The 20795-nt window shown below is 49.8% G+C and overlaps 2 protein-coding genes across 2 annotated transcripts in view; both read left to right on the top strand.

The window, feature by feature from the left end:
* The first annotated feature begins 99 nt into the window (after positions 1-99).
* Positions 100-7677, top strand: LOC120899651. Its single transcript, XM_040305726.1, has 2 exons — positions 100-1528; positions 1601-7677. Exons 1-2 carry the CDS (start codon positions 1138-1140, stop codon positions 7576-7578), a joined length of 6369 nt encoding a protein of 2122 aa, XP_040161660.1. The 5' UTR covers positions 100-1137; the 3' UTR covers positions 7579-7677.
* Positions 7678-7777: 100 nt separating this feature from the next.
* Positions 7778-20795, top strand: part of LOC120899652 — a 47079-nt gene continuing 34061 nt past the window's right edge. The window contains exon 1 of the mRNA XM_040305727.1: positions 7778-10061. The gene's annotated coding sequence lies outside the window, so the exon portion shown is untranslated. The remainder of the gene's footprint in view (positions 10062-20795) is intronic.

Below are 20795 nucleotides of genomic sequence, written 5' to 3'. Positions count from 1 at the left end.
CGGTGTGCGTGGTGTATGTCTGTTTGCGTTCAGACATCAAGACAGAACAGGAATACGCCACGCAACAACTCCGCCCGCCCTCCCTCACCTCCTCCAGAACGGGCGCATAACGTTCAAGAGACAACTCAGCAACCTCAAAATAACGCGATCGTGTTCGGCTCTCGGAAAAACTGCATTCGGTTCGAACAACGCACACACATGTGGGACGTTTTTCCACCGTTGCGGAGCGAAAGTGCGCGCTTTGCGAGTGTCTGGACGGGATGTTTTCCTTTTGGACGATCGGTGCATTGCGGGTGGGTGGGTGTGTACCTGGCGGATATTGTACGTTACTAGTTCGGAATGCGTTTTATGTTTCGAAACATTGTCGCGTGTGGGAAGAGGTGTAGTAGCCTAGCGATGAAGTGGTAACGCGCAGAGAAGCTGAAGGTGTAATGAACTGATTTGTTGTTACACGTGTCCACCGTGTGTGCGATGCTAGACGGTAGAATGTGTCGATTTTGGATGCATTTTGTCATTCTAACATTCTTCAAAGGGATCGTGATTAACTCAAAGTTGAACATTCCCTCAACAGATTATCATAACCGCTGTTTATACGCAATCTGTTCATCAAAAACACTGTAATCTTTACTCTGTATGGAATTTTACTGCTTAAACGGACAAACAAGAAGCTCAAAGACCCACAGACTGAATCTTTAAGTCGATTCCGAACGCCACACTGTCACAAACGCATGATATATGTAGCGCTGAATTGGTTTTGATGAATTTAAATTGTAAATATCGCCGAAGCATCGTAAAAAAGCAACGAAATAGCTGCAAACGCACGTGCCATGTGCGCCCTTTAACGAACTTCTGAAAAGATTCAGAGAAAATTCAAATTTTCAAGACCATTTGAAACGGGCTTGAAACATTTCAACATGAAACGATTCAATCCGTTTGTTATTGTTGTGTGCACCTTGCGCGGTATGACACACCTTTCTCTACACATCTTGAGCCCCCCACGGACGGCGAGTTTGACAGTTGTTTGTTTTGAAACGGCACCGCGTGGTGTGGTGTTTATTGCTCGGTCGGCTTAATTTTCTCATAAATTCCCTTAAAAAAACGTACAAAATCCCTTCCTAACACACGCCACACATCAAAATGACGACAACTCCGGTAAAGCGTAAGTTAAAATCGAACGGTGTTGAGTGTCCAGTGCAGAAGAAGAAACCGAAACCGACCAATGAAGCGACCGGAGAGAACCACGCGGTCAAGAAACCGAAGAAACCGAAGCAAAACGGAACGCCGGGCGGCGAGTCATCGACGGAAGCTGCCGGTGGCGCGAAGAAACCGGCCCGAAGAATGGTGGCGGGAGGAAAAAGTGCGGGGATGAAACCGAGGGGCCGGCTGGTGTCGCAGGTGTTTAGGAAACGGAACCGCATCGGGAAACCGAACGGCGGGTATGTGAATCCGAACAGCAAGGAGAAATTGAGTACCAAAGTGGCGGAAAACTTCCGCAAGGAGCTGACTACCGGAACGATGGCAATGACTGGTAAGTGCGGGGTAAAGAAAACCTCCCATACGAAGTGGCAAAATATTCATTCTATCCCCTGTTTTTCTATAGCCATTCGAAACTTTCTGCGGGAGGTGTACGAGAACCGGGAATTGCTTGGGTACTACCTGCGGTGTGGTGGAACGTTGGTGCCGCTGATGGAGGTTCTGTCCTCCTGCGAGAAGGAAAAGCTGACCGACATTGCCGACGTGCTACACCTGATTCAGCTGGTGATGCTCCAGTGCTTGGATTACGATGAAACGCACGCAAAATACGCCGTCAAGTGTGTCCGATCGATCATGACCAACTACCAACCGGTTGTGTGCAGTCTGCTACAGGATCAGGGCGAGCATGCGATGGCCAGCAAGGCTTCGGCATTGCGACTCCTGAGGGCGATCCTGCTCGTCGACGCAACGACACACTGGCGCGATGTGCTGCGGATGGTGGACACGTGCTGCGCGAAGATGACGATAGCCGAGTACCGGGAGTCGGTCGCCAAGCAGGAGGGCTACATCGGCAACTCGGTCCGGTCAGCCTTCATCGAGTTTAACCTGGCGTTTCTCATCGATACGCCGACGCAGCTGGTGCGCTTTTGGCTGGCCCGTCCGGCCCTCGTGCACCCGCTGGCTCTGAACCTCGTGTTTGACAGTGCGGAAAACGTGATTCTGGTGATGAGCACGCTGAAGAAGTACGTTCTCGACAACCCCGACATGGACAAGTACATGTACCGGACGGCCTTCACGACGGACATCCTCAAGGCGCTGGTCAAAGCGTACGAGTGGGTTGGTCCCGAGAAGCAGATCACTCTGGAAGGGGCCAAGCAACGTGTGCTGAGCGCGGTGGAAACGTTCGTGCTGCCGCTGCTTACCTCTCGGCGGTACTTTTTGGTGCCCAAGTCGATTGAGCTGGACCGGGCAAGCCCTCGGTACCGACAGCTGCTGCAGGACCTGAAGCACACTCAGCTAAACGAACACCAGCGCCGGCTCGTGCTCGGTATGCTCGAGGTGTGTCCCGAGGTGCTGCCAGCAACGCTCGACATGTACGGCGGCCTGCTAAAGCTAAACTCGGAAGAAGTCCGTACAATGCTGCAGAGCATGCTGACGCTGCACAAACCCGACGAGCTGATCGCGAAACTGGACGAAACCGTTTCGGCTAAAACGCTTGCAACGTTCGTCGTGCAGACCACACTGCCACGCTCGATGCTCGAGCACATCAATGCAGCCCTGGACACGCGCAAGGAGAACATCCCGCTCTACTTCGAGCTTCTCTCCATCATGGTGTCGCGCTGCGAGCAATACCTGCAGGCGATCGAGCGCCGCCCGCTGCTGGACCAGTTCGGCCGCAAAAGGGTGAAGGTGGAAGCGATCAACAAGATTGTCGCCATGTTCCCGAGCATCGATCGAATAATGGGCGCGATGGCCACGGTACGCGACGACCGCACGATGAAGCGCCAGGAGCACACGCTCGAGAAGGCGATGGACATCCTGCTGGTGTGCATCCGCTCCTTCCGGGCGTACATCGAGGCGTCCTCGTTCATTACCACCTTCCGGGATATTCTGCAGCCGGCGTACAAGAATCCCGTAGTCGAGCGGTACTTCCTCAACTACGAGTTCAAAGCGATCAAGGTGGTGATTGCGCTGGAACCACAGAGTGTATCGTTCAACTCCTCCCTTTTCCCCTCCGCACTGACGCTGCTGGTGAAGGCATATCTGCGGGGTGATGAAGCGACGCGCCTTGATGCCACCGAACAGCTGCTGACGCTGTTCCGCAACACGGCCCTGTTCGGTAATCGCGGCACGGAGATAGAATTCTGGTTCCAGGCAATGGCCGACGTGCCGCAGGAGCAGATGCCCGAGCTGGTAACCTATCTGGCGAAGGAAGCGGGCAATGCGGCCACTCAAATCGGCCACAAAGCGAAATCAGCGCAGGAAGTCGATCACAAACTGATTGACGATGCGTTCGTGGTAAGCGCAAAGAAGCAGCAGACCGAGCTGGAAGCGTTGTTCGCGCGAGTGGAGCAGGAAACGGACGAAACGGAGACGATGGCCGGTTCGGATGCGGCACTGCTTGATGCGCAGGTAGAGCTGCCGGTGGCGGACAATTTCTTTACGCACATGTTCGATCGTGCGACCAGTCGGCCGCAAAAGTTTCAAAAATACTTCGAAGCCGTCGTGTTGCGCTATCTCCACTATCTGCCCCATCCCGAGATTGTGGTTCGTGCGGTGAAAGACCTGAAAGACGGCTGCATAATGGGCACGATGGTCAAGTATGCGGAGAGCTGGGTGAAGGGGAGCGAGTGTATGCTGCCGCAAAAGAATGCTATTCCAATGCGCCAGCTCAATGAAGCGCTGGTGACGAAAAAGCAGTTTTCCTTCAACCCGGCCGACTGGAAACGCAACAAGCGACACGTGCGCGATGAGTTACTGAATCTGCTCCATCAAACCCTGTTCTATCTCTGCCGTTATATTGCATCGCGCACGCTTACCCCCGAACGCGTGCAACAAATCAGCATTCACTGTAAACTGTTGTTGAAACATCTCCTCGAGCCGAACCTGCTGTCCGGCCGGGACGTTGGCGAGCTGCTGGAGGGCATCTTTCTGCAGCGGCCGATCATCTTCGAGCACTTTACCATCATCCGGCACGAGGATGGTTCGCTGCGCCGGCACGTGTCCGAGCTCGTGTACGAGCTGATGCAGCTGCTGTGCGAACTTCCGCACTTTGCGAGCTACACCGAGCTGTACTCGAACAAGATCGTGGCGGAGCTGATGCAGGTGTCGACGGTGGAATCGGCGACGCAGCTCGACGATGAAATGGCCCACAAGCTGCAGACCATTTTCAAGCTTAGTGAGCGCCATTGCGGTACGCTGCTGCGCCACTATGCGCAACTGCCGGCGGATGTGTTCGTGGCCGTTGGCAATCAACGCACCTACCACTACCAGCAGCTGTGTCTTACGCTGCAGCAGCTGATCGTGCGAAACCGCTGCCGGCAGGACAATTTCCTTCCGGAGGAAACCGTCCGTGGGCTGGTGCGTGTGTACATGGAGTGTGGCCAGGCGGAAGGCACCGGTGAAGCGATCGAGCTGGAAGAGCTGGAGCAAGCACTGCACGGCTATTTCAGCTTGTTCCCGCACAGCATCGCATTCGTGCCGGCCGAGCTGATGGGTGTGTTCTTCGACAATGGGCGGCGTATCAACAAATCGCTTGTAAAGCTTGCAACGTTCCTGCTGGGCCGTGGTGCCCAGTTTCGTGAGCCCTTCCTGGAGCTGATCGGGCCAAACACATCGAAGAAAGAGCTCATGTACCCGTTGCTCAATGTTGCCTTCCGGCAAGGTATCCTTACTGATGCGATTGTTGAAGAGAAGGAGGGTAAAACGCTGCTCGGACAGATTTACGCCACGTTCAAGGGGCAGATCCTGAAGATGCTGGAAAAGCCGAACAAGGCAGCCGTTATTTATCGCGAAAACCCAATCGCAAGTCAGCAGCTCGTGCGGCTGTGCATGCCCCGCAACGAGTGTGTCGATTTCGCGCGTAAAAAGCTACGCATCGAGGCGGTCGAATCGTTCCAGCTGCGCGTGCTGATGGAGATCTACGAGGTGGCGCTGAAGGCGGCAGTTGAGGGAGGCAATGCCAACACGCTGCAAACCATCTACTGCAACGGGTTCGCTGTGCTGTTGCAGTGCTTTGAGGCACTGTTCCGTTCGGTTTCGTCCGCGCACTATCTGCTGCAGCAGGAGGCGCAGCTGCAGCGGCTGAACGAACTTGTGCTCGCTGCGTACCGCTGGACAACGCAGGCGACACGCTACCACGATGCGCTTGGGAAGGTTTCCTACGAGTCCGTCACGAAGGTTGGTCAGTGGACGACGTTTTGCAAGAATTGTCTCAAGTTTGGAATCGAAACGGTGCGGCTGGGCGAGAACGATCGTCGCTTTGACGAGCGGCTGCACGTGCTGCTGAAGCTGATGGCGCTGCTGGTGCAGCAGTTCTACGCCGATGGGCAGAAGGAGCAGACGGAGATCGAAAAGTACTACGACTGGGCACTGTCCCACTCGAACTTTCTGCGCGTGCTGCTAATGCAGCACCAGTACAAGCCGAAAACGTCGCTCGTGCAGCTGCTGTACGCGCTGGCGAGCAAAAATCCTGCCGTCGTAAGCGCGAAGCACGTGCCACTGCTGCTCGGTGCGTATGGGGCGACGCTGACGGATGCGAATCGCTACCTGCTGGCGCTGCTGCAGCAGTACGAACGATCGGGCGTCCAGATGCACGAGTTCCGTCCGTTCCTGTGGGGCGAAACGGCCATTAAACACTTTTCGCTCGAATCGCGCGCAACGGCGCAGGGAGAGGAAGGAGAAGGTGGTGCGGCGGCGAAGCCACAACACTCCTTCCGTACGAACATTAGCGAGGTGTTTTCGTTGCTGATGGAGGACAAAATTATCAACCTGATCGAGAACTTCCCCGTTTGGCGCAAGTTGGACGCGTGCTCTCAGCTCCCAGAGACCAACTTTGACGATTTGCTGGCACAATCAGACCCAGAAAAACGGGGCCTGCTGGTGGACTATCAACCGACGTCCCCGGTCGAGCGGTTTGTGGAGCGGACGCGCCGACCTCACGGCAAAAAGGCGTACCATCCGCACGGTGAGCTGATGGAACTGCACGCACCGAATACGGAACTGAACGCGGTCACGTACGACCCGGCCTTCCTGCTGCCGATGGTGAACTACATCTACTCGTCCGAACAAGCCGACATGCTGCGGAAGGGCGTTCGAGCCGGTATTTTAACCCTGCCCTTCCTGTGCCTTGCCAGCAACGACGAGCAGATGCGCCTGGCCGCTGGCAGTGTGCTGTTGCGCCTTCGCAGCCACCTGGAGCTAACGAAGCGACTGACCGACACCAAGACGTGGCTCCATCTGCTCGCCATCGTGCAGCGCCGGTTCATCGAGATGTACGCGACCGCGGCCAGCTACAACGAGGACGTCCACAAGCACGGGCACGTGCCGCGCGCACCCTTCCTGTCGATGCTGTTCATCGCCGAGACGGTCAAGCTGCTGCCGAACGTGCTGAGCAAGCTGCACGGCCCGATGGTACAGTACCTCATCCACCAGGACGTGTACAACTTCCGCATGGTGCCGAACTTCCTGCAGCTGTTCAACAGCAACGACGTCGAGCACGATGTGCAGCGCATGTTTATGGTGCGCACGCTGCAGCAGGGCTTGAAGACACATCGCGACTTTGCGGTGCTGCGCGCCTCCCCCATCCTGCACGTGATGATGGCTTTCCACGGGTCCGCGCTGTCCAATCGCGAGCTGAACATGGCCATCCTGGGACTGCTGAACGCCATCGCCAAGATACCGAAGTCGTGCCAATTCCTGGTGGATTCGCTCGGGTTCGTCGGGTGGCTGAGCGAGCGGATCGACGTGATCGAGAGCTTCGAGTTCGATACTATTGAAGCGTTTCTGGGGCTGCTGAGCGACTGCTGGTACTCGATGCAGGTGATGGCCTGCACGCACCGGGTCGTCCCTTCCCAGCAGCATCATTCGCCCCGCTCGACGGTGTTCTTCCAGCGCGGTATACTGATCCTAGTGCTGAAATTTGTGCCGCTACTGTCGCCCCGTAGCTCGAGCACCACGCTGACGCGGTTCTTGAATCTGCTGGAAAAGACGACTTCTACACGTCACGGCTACCATCATCTGATGACGCTCGTTAGCGTCGACGTGATGGAGCAGCTGATGCAGTACTTCGAGGAGCTGTTTGCGGAGCACATGTGGTGCGTGCGGTATGTGAGGCAGTGCGGGACGTTTGCGATCGACGATGACGTCACGATGGGCAGGACGCTGCAGGGTGCCGGAGTGGATCAGACCACCATACTGGTGCTGCTTGGGCTGAGGCGGTTTGTGGTGAGCTGGTGCCAGTTCCAGCAGGACGAGTCGGGCATTGCGGTAAGGCACGAGCTGGAAGAGGTGGACGTAGTGATGGAAGCAGTCAGCGAGGAAAATGGTGAAGAGGAAAAAGAGGAGGAGCAGGAGGATGGAGACAATGAAGAAGAGGAAACATAACCGAGCAGCGGGTTGATGTTGTAGTAAGTGTACAATTTATTTCCCTTATATTGATCTAAAAAATATATACAAATAAAAGAATGTTAAGATTTCAAGGAGGAAACTTTTCAACCGGTACAGGAGCAATTGATGTCCGAAAAAATCGATCAAAAAGCTTCTTCTTTATCGAAATGGACGAGCTTTCAGAAAAGCTCTCGAAGTACTTCTCTTCATCGATTTTGCCGAGCTTTGCAACAACAAGTCTCTTTAATTTTTCTCTTTGCCAAAGATCCCGAAACAGGTTTTTCTTCGGGAAGTAATTTATTATGCTACGAGAGATTGCACAATCCGTGAGCAGAGCTTTTGCTGTGTGCTCTCTTAGAGCTGTACTTCATCTCGTTCTTTCCAATGCTTCCACGATATACCACTCTCCCTCACACACACATACACTCTCGACGCAGCCTCTCTCTTTCTCTTGTGCTCTGAGAAATTCGAAAGAGTTAAACGATCAACGCAAGCGACGAACCCGCAACCTGCGCGATGCGTTATTGTTAGAGCATCCGTCGGCTACAGACGCAACGTTTGTGACTCGGTTCGCGGCGTGCTGCTGGTGACAAATGTGAGTTCCTTTACTGAAAGAAATCAATAGTGACAAAGCCACCAACTTCCCCAATACATGAGGAGACGCACTTTTTCAATATATTTAATCCCATCCCAACAAGTGTTTGTCGTACGTGACTCGCGCGCGCGCGTTGGTGAACAGTGTGTGCGTGTGTGTGTGTGGTTCTTCTTATTGTGCGCGCGTTATTCGCTGAAACTCACCCCGTTCGGCCTGTAGTTCTGTTTGTTTCGGGCCCGCCTGCCCTGACACGCGGAAGGTTGATATATTAATTTTCCCTTCGCTTTACGTTTTGCGTTCGTGACCATTTCTTCCTGCCGCGCCGCGGCGCAGGATGGCGACGATCGACGTGTTTGTGGTGTAGCGGTGTCACTGGGAAGGGGCGTCCAATGGGGAGAGCGTCCGTCGTCATGCCGTCCAGTCGGTAAACATGGCGTCGTCCTCGGTGACATTGTCGCTGCTGCTCCGCCATTGTCCAGCGCCGCTTGACTGTGAACGGCAGACGGTGCATTGTTGTGCGGTTGCGGTTACAACGACCCTTTAAATGGCGGCGAAGCCAGTATGGTTGCGGACAATTTTTGCTAACAAAAGCGCAATGTGCCTGTGCATTATCGTTCATTGAAAGAAGACCAAAAGAGAAGAAAGTAAAAAAGTGATTAAAGTGTGATACATCTTCATTCGAAAAAGCAATAAAAAAATCCAGAACAACACATCGGCAGACGATCCGAATCTCGGCAAACGAGGTGCAAAGCGACAACAATAAACGATTGATCAAAGCGAATGCCCTTTTTCGGTCGAATTGGGTGAACAAGTCCCGAACGAGATTTGATGCCGATCGAATCGAACCGGAGGAAAAAGAGAAGAAGGAGAAGGGGAGGTGAAAACAAAATCAAAACAAAATTAGACACACCATCTTACCACACCAAACACAGCAACGGCGTATCGGTTAGGGAGGGTTTTCGCTGTTAAGAGGGTGTGCGTTACCGATAGAGTGGGTTCGTCGCTTGCTTCAATGAAAGCTTCGTTGTGTCTATTGTGTGAGAACAAGTGTGTTAAAGTGTTAAGGTGACCCTCTGTACCTGCTGCTGCTGCTGCTACCAAATTAGCAGGCTCAGCTGTGTCATTTGATACTTCTTGAAGGTGTGTTCGTTCATCCCTTTTTTGCGTGTTTCAAGTGCCTGCGAGTGTGTGTTTAAAGGTGAAATCTTTCCCAAGAGAAAAGTATCCTTTCAAGTCCTTTAATCTGAAAGTGCATTTTTTAACTCGAGTGCATCACGGGCGAGGAAAGTGTGGGGTGAATTTGCAAGAGGGGCGTGCAGAAGAGTCACAGAAAAAGGTCGCACTCCACAGCTTCCAAACAGCAACTACCAAGGCGGTTCAGTTTCGGCTCCAACGACGACGCGGTAGAATTGGAAGAGGAAAGGTTCCGACGGCTCTATTTTGAACCGGTTCGTGTACCACTGTGTGTGTATGTGTGTGTGCTGTCGTCTATGCTTATGTAAGTGTGTATGTGTGTGGGTATGCGTGACGAGTAAACACACGCCGTAGCAGGAAGATCGTCGCTGTGCATCGAATTGCGGAATTACTTGCGCAGAATAGCAATTGCGCAAAAGCGCAAAACGTTCACCGGGCGAAAGGGAAAAACAAGGGAACCGAGCCGCCGCGGGCTTCGGTTTGTGAGTCGAGCAGGAGGAAAAGGAGATTGCAAAAAGTGCATCGTTTTTCTGGCCCCGGTGTTGTGTACGCGTGTGTGTGTGTTTGCCTGTGTTGTGAAGTAAAACAGCGGCGACGAGAACAAACTTCAAACCTGCGCAGCTTCGATTACGCAGGTTCCCAAGCCAGCCCCTCAAGACACTCACCTCGACAAAGCTGCTGGATAAGCCAGGTGAGTTGAAAGGCAATCGTTTTTTATATATTTCTCTTTCTCCTGTGTTTGTTTCCTCCGTCTGAATTGTTCCTATTCTGTGCTTTTCTTTCTTCTTCTCTCCTTCGCCTTCAACAAACATAGAATTTGACGTTTCGTTTTGTGCGTGCCGTTCGTTCTGTTCGCTTCCCGGGTCCCGGTACGTTTTATCACCAGCTCCTTTTCCAGTCCCATCTGGCAGCGGGTGGGTTCCCTTTGCTTACCTTTTACGCTTGTGTGCGTTTCATCGCGCGCGCTAGCAACAGGCGTGTTTGTATGCGCAGCGACGCGCTCGCTCCCCGTTGCCGTTGGATACGAAAGAGCTGAGCGACTCTGCAAAGCGACGAACCTTTAACGCAACTTTAAACCCCGAAAACGAAAACCCGCTCTCACAGCGTCAGATGGTATTGGCGCAAGATGGTGGTGCGGAGGGGGGAATGTTTTTACGTGTTGAATGGAGAGGCAGGGTGGGAAGGGTTTTTTGGTGCGTTTCGGAATTTTTCTCAATGTTTTTTTTTTTTTTTTGTGAGCCACATTCTTCCACAGCGTAAGTGTGCTCCACTCCGAACCGTCCCGTCGCGGCTGAAACGTCTCGTGCGGTTCTGTGTACGCCTCTGCGCGAACGCGTGCTTCATTGCCTCGTGTTGGCCTGAATTTGGCTTGTTGCTTTATTTGTAACTTTTTTTTTCTTTTTCGAGAAGGTCTCACCATGCAGTGAGACAGACGGGAGAAACTCAGTGGGAAGCGTCGTCTGCTGTTGGTTCGTAGGGATATCGCATTGCATGTGTTCACGGTTTGCTTGTCCCTTTTTTTATTCTGTTGAACTTACAACGATCATCCCCCCCTTTCGTCCCCGTAAGCCATATTTAAATCGCTCTTTTCCGCAATGATACTGCGTTGAAGCGGTTGAGGGTTGCATGAAATAAACGCTCTCCCAGGCACGGTTCTCGAGGCAGGATCGTCCGAAATTGGCCAACCGATTTTACAAAATTAGCTTTCGAACCGTTTTTCCTTCACCTTGCCACAAAAAAAGGATCGAAATAAGCACTGCTCTTCTGCTCAAATGCTGCATCCTGCCAGTATGTGTTTGTAGCGGGTTTTGGTTTTAAGCTACCGGTGGGCCCCTCACAAAATTGGGCCCATTTTCCATTCGCCTTAAGAATAAATTTCCGAGCGAGCCGAGTGTTCGAAGAAGCAGTGCATGCCAAGATAATTTCGATCAATTTTTGCCTTTTTTTTGTATCTACCGCTCCTTCGAGCGGGGATTGTTTCTTGGGCTTAGAGGAGTGTGCTGTGTGCTGATAATGCCGAAGAGATTATACAGCAACGATCATGCTGATGATGATGATGATGATGATGATGGTGCACTTCTTCGAGCAGCTTCGCCGGCGTTTGGAATGCTTGGCCGGCGGGCAATCCACGGCACACACGGAACCAGTTTTCCACCATCGGCCGGTGCATCACGGCGGCGTTCTTTGCATCTTTGCATCGACGGGGGCGTATTGAATTTGACTGTTGCAATGGAGAAACCTTTTTGTTGCATTTCAAACTGAATATACTTTCTTTTATTGCTTCGGAAGTAATGTACACACCATTGTTTGTGTGTGTGTGTGTGTCTGGAATGGCCATCATGAATCGTTCACCATACGAAAAGATCACCATTTCACTCCAGATCAACCTGCGGACCTCCAGCGCCATAATGTGCCGCCAGCTTGAATTGTCTTTTGTTTTTGGCCTTCTTTTCTCCTGTGTGAACGTGTGTGTGTGTGTGTGTGTGTGTTTGTGTGACCCACAGCTTCCGATCGAAGGCGCACAAATTGGCCCCAGCACTCGAGGGGGAAAATCGAGGTGAACCGAAAATCGCGCTTGCAGGCCAAACAGTTTAACCATTTCTTGGCGTTAGCGTCAGTGGGCCAAACCACTGTTTTCCTCCCAACCAACACTTTGTGTGTGTGTGTTGGGGTGTAGAGGAGAGTCTCTAATTGAGACACCACAATTGGAGCTGCACGGGCGATGCCTGCCGAACCCCAAGCTGATCGATAAACCATCGTCGGTGGCAGAGCGTGGTGCTGCCTCCCCGGATCCGCTGCTGGAGGCTTTATTGTTTCGCCATTGTTCGCCAAAGGCACTTGGTAAAGAGCCTTCCTTTTTGAAGCCGAAAGTGTACTGATCGTCACAATTTGTGCTTTCTTTGCGCGTTATTATGCGGCCAGCGTGGAAAGTGGTTTACTGCCACTGTTAAGGGTAAATAACTGTTCCGTTTTGAAGGAGAAGAGAAGTGTTTCAAGCAGTGTTGTGCCAGTTTTTTTTCACTTCTTTCTTTCGTTCGACGTCAATGAAAGTCCTAAGAAGAGTGAGCTCTTCAATGGGTGAAGAATTTCGTCTTTTGTTTCGATCAATTAAAACCCATTATTATACTTGAACACACACACACAATTTTGCCCCTAAATTGCTGTAGCTTAAGTGAGAATTTGAAAGCAAACTGTTGCTGAAACCGAAAAACGCTATCTGGCGGAATACAATTGTGCTCCACGCTGAGTGGCCAATAAAAAAACGGTTTACAATCAATACACCCTCGTCAAGGTGTGGCTTATTTGTCGTGCACACGACACGACATTATGCTCCACTGCAGCAGCAACAACAACAAAAAAAGGTTGCTCTACTCCCACGAAGCAATTGAAAATTCATCGAGGGAAAAATAGAGTCGTGATCCGTCCACTAGTCCCCCTCGGCGGCAGTGGAATACAGATAAAGCGGTAAGGAAGGCGAAGCAGCAGCAGCAGCAGCAGGTGCCATTTTATTGCTGCCAAAGCGCTGCCCCAAAACACCTTTGGCGCCTACCACGAGCCACTCCAGGGCGACATTTTGCCTTTTGGTTGGTTTGATTTTTTCGCTTAGAAACGAGTTGTACTTTGTATTTCTTGTACGCCAAAGTAAACTACTTAGTGTAATGCGTTCGGTTTCTAATGTGTACTTGAAAGCTTGCGCTTTTGAGAAGGAGCAGCCAAATGACCCTAAAACTCCACACCTCATCTCCACACAGGACCGCACCCGAGCGCAGGGTTCGGTGTGGAGGAACGCTAAACTGGGCAGCTAATTATTTACGCGCTCCAGATTTAATGGCGCACGAACCTTCCCTTTTCCTCCTCCCCGCAATTGAACATTTTGCAAGCTCACGCGCAAAAATGGCAAAGCACCGTTTTCTCTCTCTCTCTCTCTCTCTAAACGGTTCGTAAGTTAAACGGTTCGCTTCACCAAGCCCTGGGTACAAGAACTTCCGATCGGTTTTTGCCCTTCTGCCGCCTCCCCAAGGGGTGGCAAAAGTGAAACACACATCCACAAGCAGCGTCCGGAGACACAAGTGATGATGGGCTAAACCTGGCTGGGTTGTTTCGTGATGAGCTTCGGCCTGATGACAATAATGGCCAGACGGCGGTAATGATGACGGCACTTTCTGAGTCGCTGACCGGCGCTGAGCCAAGCGAAGATGTCGTCGGTACCACGGACGGCCGCGGATCGGAGTAATCGATCAGCTCATTAAAACAAGCAGCGCGATGGTGTACCGGGCGGGAAAGAAAGAGCTGGCCTGTTGTGATCTTGGACGAGTGTAATTACCTCCACGAGACGACGCAAGCGATGACTACTTTCACGTGTGATAGTGGCGTACGGTGGCGTGTTTTTGTTTTGTTTTTGCGCGCACTTCTGTTGCTGAGATTGAATCCCACGTGGATGCGTTTTACGACACGCGCGATTTATGTCGATGGCATTATGCAAAACACCGGCTGCAGGATATCCTTTTGCGATTGCTTCCGTACCGGTTTTGCTGCCCCTATTTGCGACATTTGCCCTGATGATAGAGCTTAACATGTGCTGATGATACCGTTTAGTGACGTTGTCAGCAGGTAATTAACTATTAGACATTGATATTTACAACGCGCTCCCTATTAAGTGTGGTTGTTCCATCAGATAAGACAGCTGGCGAGAGTTGATTAACGCTTTCTCTTGCTTTGTAGACAAAGTATAAATCGATGTATACACCAATAGATGATGTACAATCAATTTTACTTACACTTTGAATGGTTTCTCTACTGTCAATATTGTCAAAATGTATAATTGAGATTCTGATTAGCTGATTTATCATTAAAAAGATCATTATCACTCTTCAGAGTTTTTTGTATTAGTACATTTATACATCATTTGTCTGTTTTTTACTTTAGGGAAAATTAACCTTCGTTTTACTTACTATTCCTTTTTTTACAATAAGTAAGCATTTTTTGATATTTTGATATAAAGACAGTCGTTTGCCTTTATCTTTTTGCTTCAAAATGATGCTGTTTCATTTTTTTATTTTGCTTTTCCACATAGCCTTTCAAAAGTTGTCATTAAATATGTACATTTAAACTAATTAGGCCTGTACCCGAATATTGACTCATAAAACTCTAGTTAACTATTGTTTGTTTATCTTTCTCCGCCGCTCATTTACACGACTTACATGCCTGCATTTTACAACCTACAAGATCGCTACCATCTGCCGCTTTGCAAAACCCATTTTCACATAATAAATTATTCATCCCACCCCTGATTGCAGCCATATAAATGTGGCTTGTTGGAGTGACATTCAAGCGAGCCATAAAAAAAACACAGAAGTACAGTACAGTGTGTATGAATGTACACAATCCGAAGCTTATGAAATGCAAAACGCCATAACATCTTCGAACTCTATACCAAAACCGACTGCTGCGCAAGTACTCATGAAAACGCACCCAAGGACGGATTGAGGTTTACGGTGTGAATTTCAATTTGGATGCAAAACGACGCTTGCTGCAGGGCGGTCGGTTTGTGAAATGGAACCTACTGCGTTTGCTCTTTTCATGCTCTTGGTACAAAATATGGAGGTCACCCAACATTGTGGTAATTATGGAATGGAATCAAAAAATGAGGCTCTTTCGAACCACTTTGAGACGAATTTCGATGCAAGCGGTCACAAATTGTCCATTTCAAAAGATGAGCCCACCCTATGTGACCATTACAGGGGGGACACAGACACACTCAAGCGTCCGCGATGGCATAAGCAGTTTATTTCCGATTTTTCATGGTCCTCGGGCACGATTGGGCGATCGATTCGATCGGATTAATGGACAGCATGATGACGCTAATGCGTCGGTCAATCTTTTTCTCTCACCCAATCCACCCCGTTCCCCTTGGTGGGTGGTTTATGGCTGTTTTGGTTCGATAAGCCCTCTTCGGGCGACCTCACATCTTGTTCAGTTTTTGTTTTCCATACGTTTCCCATTCCCCAAACTCCACCGCTCGAGAAAAAGGCCAAAACCATAAATGGACGGCGCTGTTGTGGTTGACCCGAACCGAACGAAATGGTGTGAAGCGCGCCGTATAAACTAATCATCTTTCCTTCGCTTCTAGTTTGCGCTGGTGCGCTGTGCGCGGTTTATATGGTCTTAGAAAGGGCAGGACAGAAAGGCAATCGCACCCGAGCGCCGTTAAAATTCGTGTGCCGGGCAATAAAATCTCAATCCAAGCGTTCCCGCGTCCGCCGTTCATCGCCATCGCCGATGGCCTGTACGCGGTTGATTACTTTCAGAGAAAGAACGCTCCCCATCGCCTGGGAAGCCATTCTCTTCCTATACCACCGTGAAGTGGACATGCAATTCAAATTCGCATTTTCGATTCGACTGTGTTCCGATCGAGGAGCGCGATGCGATGGGACAAACGTTTCCCTTTTCGTTCCACGTGCTGGTTGCTACACTGGAACCTTCTATTCGTTTGCCTAGATTGGTGAGAAATATTGTCCATTTCCCGGCACTTTTGTTTCTCTTTGTATGTGTGTGTGTGCAATAAACCGGCAACGTCATTCCCCGGTGCAAAACGCTGCAAAAGAAGAAATGCAATCAGCTTTTATTGAACTCGGACGTGGAAAATTATTGGACGACCGCGTGGTGGTTGGAATTGGGTGAAACAAATGGGAAAAATCGCACGCGATTGTTCGCGTTTGGTCATTGGTTTTGGGGTGGGAAAGTGCGCTACAATGCGAAGGAATGTGGACGCAGCTGTCCATAGTCGAAGCGTATTATTGCTTTTGCTGCTAATGAGGTTGATAAAAGACAACAGCACAGGAAATCAGCAATATTTTAAATTACTTTTTCATACCCAAAATTTAAGGTGTGCTATTTCTCATTTCAATTCGAATGTTGTTGATCGCTCAGTCTCCTTTGAAAATGGCTGAGACGAGTCTGCTGTGTATTGTGTACAATCCTTTTGTAATTTAAAAACCCCATTTAAAACTGGTTCCATTCTGGAAAGTAAAGGGCATATGCTTTTGCTTTCTTTCCTCCCGTAACTCATTCCTTTTTGTTTCCTTCGAGAGGATTTGCATATTTTTGCACACCACCTCTGGTTGTTGAGCCTGCATACCGATAGTAAAGTGGAGCAAAACAACTTCTCAGCCTAACTGTGTGCCTAATATTTCATCTCCCGCTTCTTAAATTTAGGTCAAAAGCCTCCGAGCACGTGCAGCAGCATGTTCAGTGTTTCTTTCTCTATTATGTGTAAATTTTCGTACACCAAAAGAGCGGCGAGCAGAGGCTTTGTGGTGCAAAAAAAAAAAACAGCCAAAGCTGTTTGCTTGTCGTTTACGGATGGTCCTCACGAATGGTGAGCTTATACATTGTTGAAAAGCGTTGCGTCGAAAAGTGGCTCAAGTGGCAATAAGCGCATAAGAGAAGCGCACCGAAACGATGCTCCTAATGCACAAAAGCTTGCCCTTGTTGCGTTGAAGCGGTCAAGTGAGCTTGTCCGAGCAGGCTTGAGAAGGGCTTGCACCTTCACACGGTGTCAATTATCCGGTTAGTTGGATTGTCACTTCACAAAACAGCTTACTTATAAGCGCGTTGGGGACACACACAGCACGAGCATGAGATGACGGTTGGCGTTAGAGTTTGATTTGCTTCTGCAAATTACAAAAACCAACAATAGAGTACATTGTTGTACAATCAGAAAGTTAATTCATTCCGAACATTAAGAACATGATCATGTTTTATCGCTTCCTGCTGGTATGAGGTTCCTTAGTCGTGTGCCAAACGTACAGGATTACACGTGACAACTCGGGAGTTCAATTCCAACCTTGACCGAACTTTAGCAAACCAACAAGAGCTTTTTAAGTGTGTTATCATTCATTCTTGATGATGGCTCATTACTTCTTCGTATACTCGTTAATCCCATGCAAGACTTCCGATAGTACACCACAAAACATAATGACAGACAATATTGTAATAATTAGTTTTAAATATTTCCGTCCAAATGCCTCCGGGATCATCGCGTTTCATCTTTCCTGCTGCAGCCTGCTAATCATTTTCTATTCTTAATTCATCCGCCATCTTTTAATAGGATGTTCCTAGTTAATCGTTTTGTTTCCTGCTACTCGTAACTATAATATATCGTTCCCCGGCCGGAACAAGACACCAGACACACGCAACAAGCAAGGTCGCCTGCGTAGAGCCCGCGCGTTAACAACAAACGCTCGCTGTTGCGTAAGCGAGGCAGCGCATCTTTTACCCCGAACACGCCAGCCGTCCCGGGGTATGATTTCGCCGATCAATTTCACCGGTAGCTAGCTAACTGTCATCCCGCGTGTGTGTGCACCCCACACAAACCCCGTAAGCCCCATGTCCCCTCGTTCTTTGCAGCGACGCTGGCTGCTGTTCCTACACAACACGGGCGCGTTGACTCTCTCTCTCTCTCCACGCAATAAAGTGATTAACTCCAGCGCAGTCTCGTCTCCCCCGGAACCCCACCCAGAGGCCCCTCTCCCTGCCCAAAACATGTTGTACCCTTTTGCACAAGTAAACAACTTATCGCACAAACAACAACCAACGCTCGGTCGGGTTCGCGATTTGACAGCAATTCGCGCAACGGTAGTCCGCAGCAGAACGAATGGGAAAATGGGAAGTAAGTAAAGAGGAACAAGAGGAAGAAGAAGGCGGTGGAGGAAAAAACAATCTAAAGGTCCAGCTTGACGCCGAACTGACTTGAAAGGCCCCAGCGGACGGCGATGAATTATTCGCGAGCTGCTTCGACACCGCCAATCAGCCCTCTAACCTCACACTCCAGCCCACCGAGAACTCGTTTCGGGCTGTGCTCCGGTGCTTTGGTGTGGTGCCCCTGCCCCTTCGGCCCCCTTTTGTGTTATTTATTCCTTTGCGCTTGACTTTATTTTCTCCCATTTTGCTGCGGCGGCTGCTGCTGCTGTTGCGTTCCTTGCTAACAATAATCGGTAGTCGACCTTCCCGCAGCATTTGTCATTCCTGAGCGGGGTCCATTCTACAAACGGTGCGCGATAGCAGCTTCTCTCTTTCTCCCCATTCTGCTTGCTAGTGCAGATTCATTGTTCTGCCTTCTTGAATTGTTTTATTAGCAGAATATTTGACAGTGTCCAGCGAGGCCGGCGACGGCTTCACTCGACCACTCGACGGGAAGGTCAATGACACTCGAATTGATCGCGGCCCAATTGGAAGGCACAAAAAAATGGTGAGAGGACTGGCGAGAGACATAATTCAAAGGCGAGAAATAGGAGCTACTGGTGTTAGAAGGGCGCTTAACAGCTCCCCGCCAGGTGGAACAAACTGTTTTGTTTTGTGTGTGTGGGATGGATCAATTGGCATTATGAAACTGAATATGCATTAAGACCAAAAGAACACATGTCAAAACAAGCACAATGTATGTGAGTGTGTATATAAAGTCACTTTGAAGGCCTCATTTTAAGGTTATTTTGTGTTAAAACAATCTCTCGCCTACGAATTACAAACCAGTCATATTGTCTCCATAGAAACGCGTGTTCAGTGCGAGATTCAAACCCAAGACCGGCATGACGTAAGACTGATCGTTTACCACTGCACCGTAAGATCATTCCCGAAGCAATGCAGTTAATCCTCAATACAAATAATCAAAGCAATGTAATCAGCTCATAAAGAGAAGCCATTTCCACAACAACAGCATCAAGCCAGACCACAAATTGGTTGAAAATACTTTTCCAATCCACTGCCCGCTTGTTTACGATCTGCTCGTTCGAGTGCGCTTGCGGACAGCCCACTGGTTATGCCATTGCATGTCTGTCTGCGCCATGATTACAATTCAAGCTAATTTATCAATAATCTTCTCCCTGCCCGAGGAGTTTTGAACAGCACCGAACAATTGGACGGCACTAATCTAATCCCCCAAAATGGGTCTACTAATGAGCCAGCCTGCGATATAACGCTCTAATTCAGGTTTCATTTCCTAGACGATCGTTGTTCGTGCCGCACAATAATGCTTCCAGCACGAGCTCAACAAGGTACAATCTTAATGAGATCATGCCATCGTTTGTGGCTTGCTTTATTTCGATACAAATTGACCCTTATCAATCGTATCAATTTTTAGTTCGTGCACTTTTCTGAATGCTCTCTAACATCAAAAAATTATAAATGATTTGCGAAAACGGTTCCTCGATCGCGTGGAGGCAATCGTACCAAAAAAAAGCCTCAATTCAAAGCTGTCGATGTGTCGATCTCACGATCGCACTTTCGCGCTTACAAAGACACCGTGCTACGTTTCTCATTACAATTGTGGTATCCTTTGGTCCCGCCGTCGAAAGTGTCGATCGCGATCATATGTGAATTTTCGCGCAATTTTTCCCCGCAAAACAATACAGTCTCCCCTTGCGGCAACAGTCCCGCATAGCATTCGGAGTTGATAAATCGCACCCCTGTGCGAAATGAGGCAAAGAAGAAGGAAAGGGGGAAGCGCATTAAGAAGCCATCGACCCGATCGGATCGCTCGTGTCCCGTCAAAGAAAAAGGCAGCTGGAGAGCGGGGTTTGTAGGAAGGCACTGGCTTTCTTTTATTATTATTTCCATCATTACGGGATCGATGTTTGGGGTGAAAATGTAAAATGCCAGTGTCGATTACGCTTTCGTGCACCATCGTACCTTAACCTGAGATGCGCACAGACACACCGGCACAGCCAGTCTCCTTCTCTCTCTCTCTCTCGGTTGCACTTTCTCGCTTGGCCGGGGCAAGACAAAAGGCGTGGGAGAAAGGGGCGGGAAACAGGTTTATGATGGATCGGGCTTCACTTGTAGTGTTGTTGTTTTTTATGTATCGACATCACCACAATAACCTCTACTCGACTTTAGCTTAAAAGTCCATTATTATTACGATGGCATAAAATTTCACTTTCTTCCGTCCGCCATCGGTGTGTGAATGTGCTTGTGGCTGTTGTTGGCAGATAGCTGCTGCCAATGGATCAATGCCACGGTATCATGTTTTATCGCACCATTATACTCTGCGGAAAGGTGGAAGTAATTCATTTTCCTGTGGTTGATTTGCATTGCCCATTCCCCCCTCCCACGGTAGAGCCATGTTTATCGATCGTTTGTCGCCGCCATCCGGAAGGCCCGGGTGGGCTGTGACGTGGGAACATTAAGCCTCACTCGTCTGAGAGTCACACCTTCTAGTGAAATCTAATCCCATCCCATGGCATTCATCCATCCATTCAAAAAAAAACCTTCTGTTCAATATGTCCCACACCAGCACGGCATAAGGTAGCGGGGCGGATAATAATAATTTTCCTTTTCCGTCATCGGCTACCGGAGGGGATCAGTTTTCACTATCGACACCACCAACGTTGGGTGGATGGGAGCGACGACAAAAAACAAAAAAAAAAAC

Source organism: Anopheles arabiensis, chromosome 3 (assembly GCF_016920715.1).
Source record: "Anopheles arabiensis isolate DONGOLA chromosome 3, AaraD3, whole genome shotgun sequence".
In the NCBI taxonomy this organism is placed as follows: Eukaryota; Metazoa; Arthropoda; class Insecta; order Diptera; family Culicidae; genus Anopheles; species Anopheles arabiensis.
Note: the sequence above shows the minus strand (reverse complement) of the source record. Positions and strands in the feature narration are given on the sequence as shown.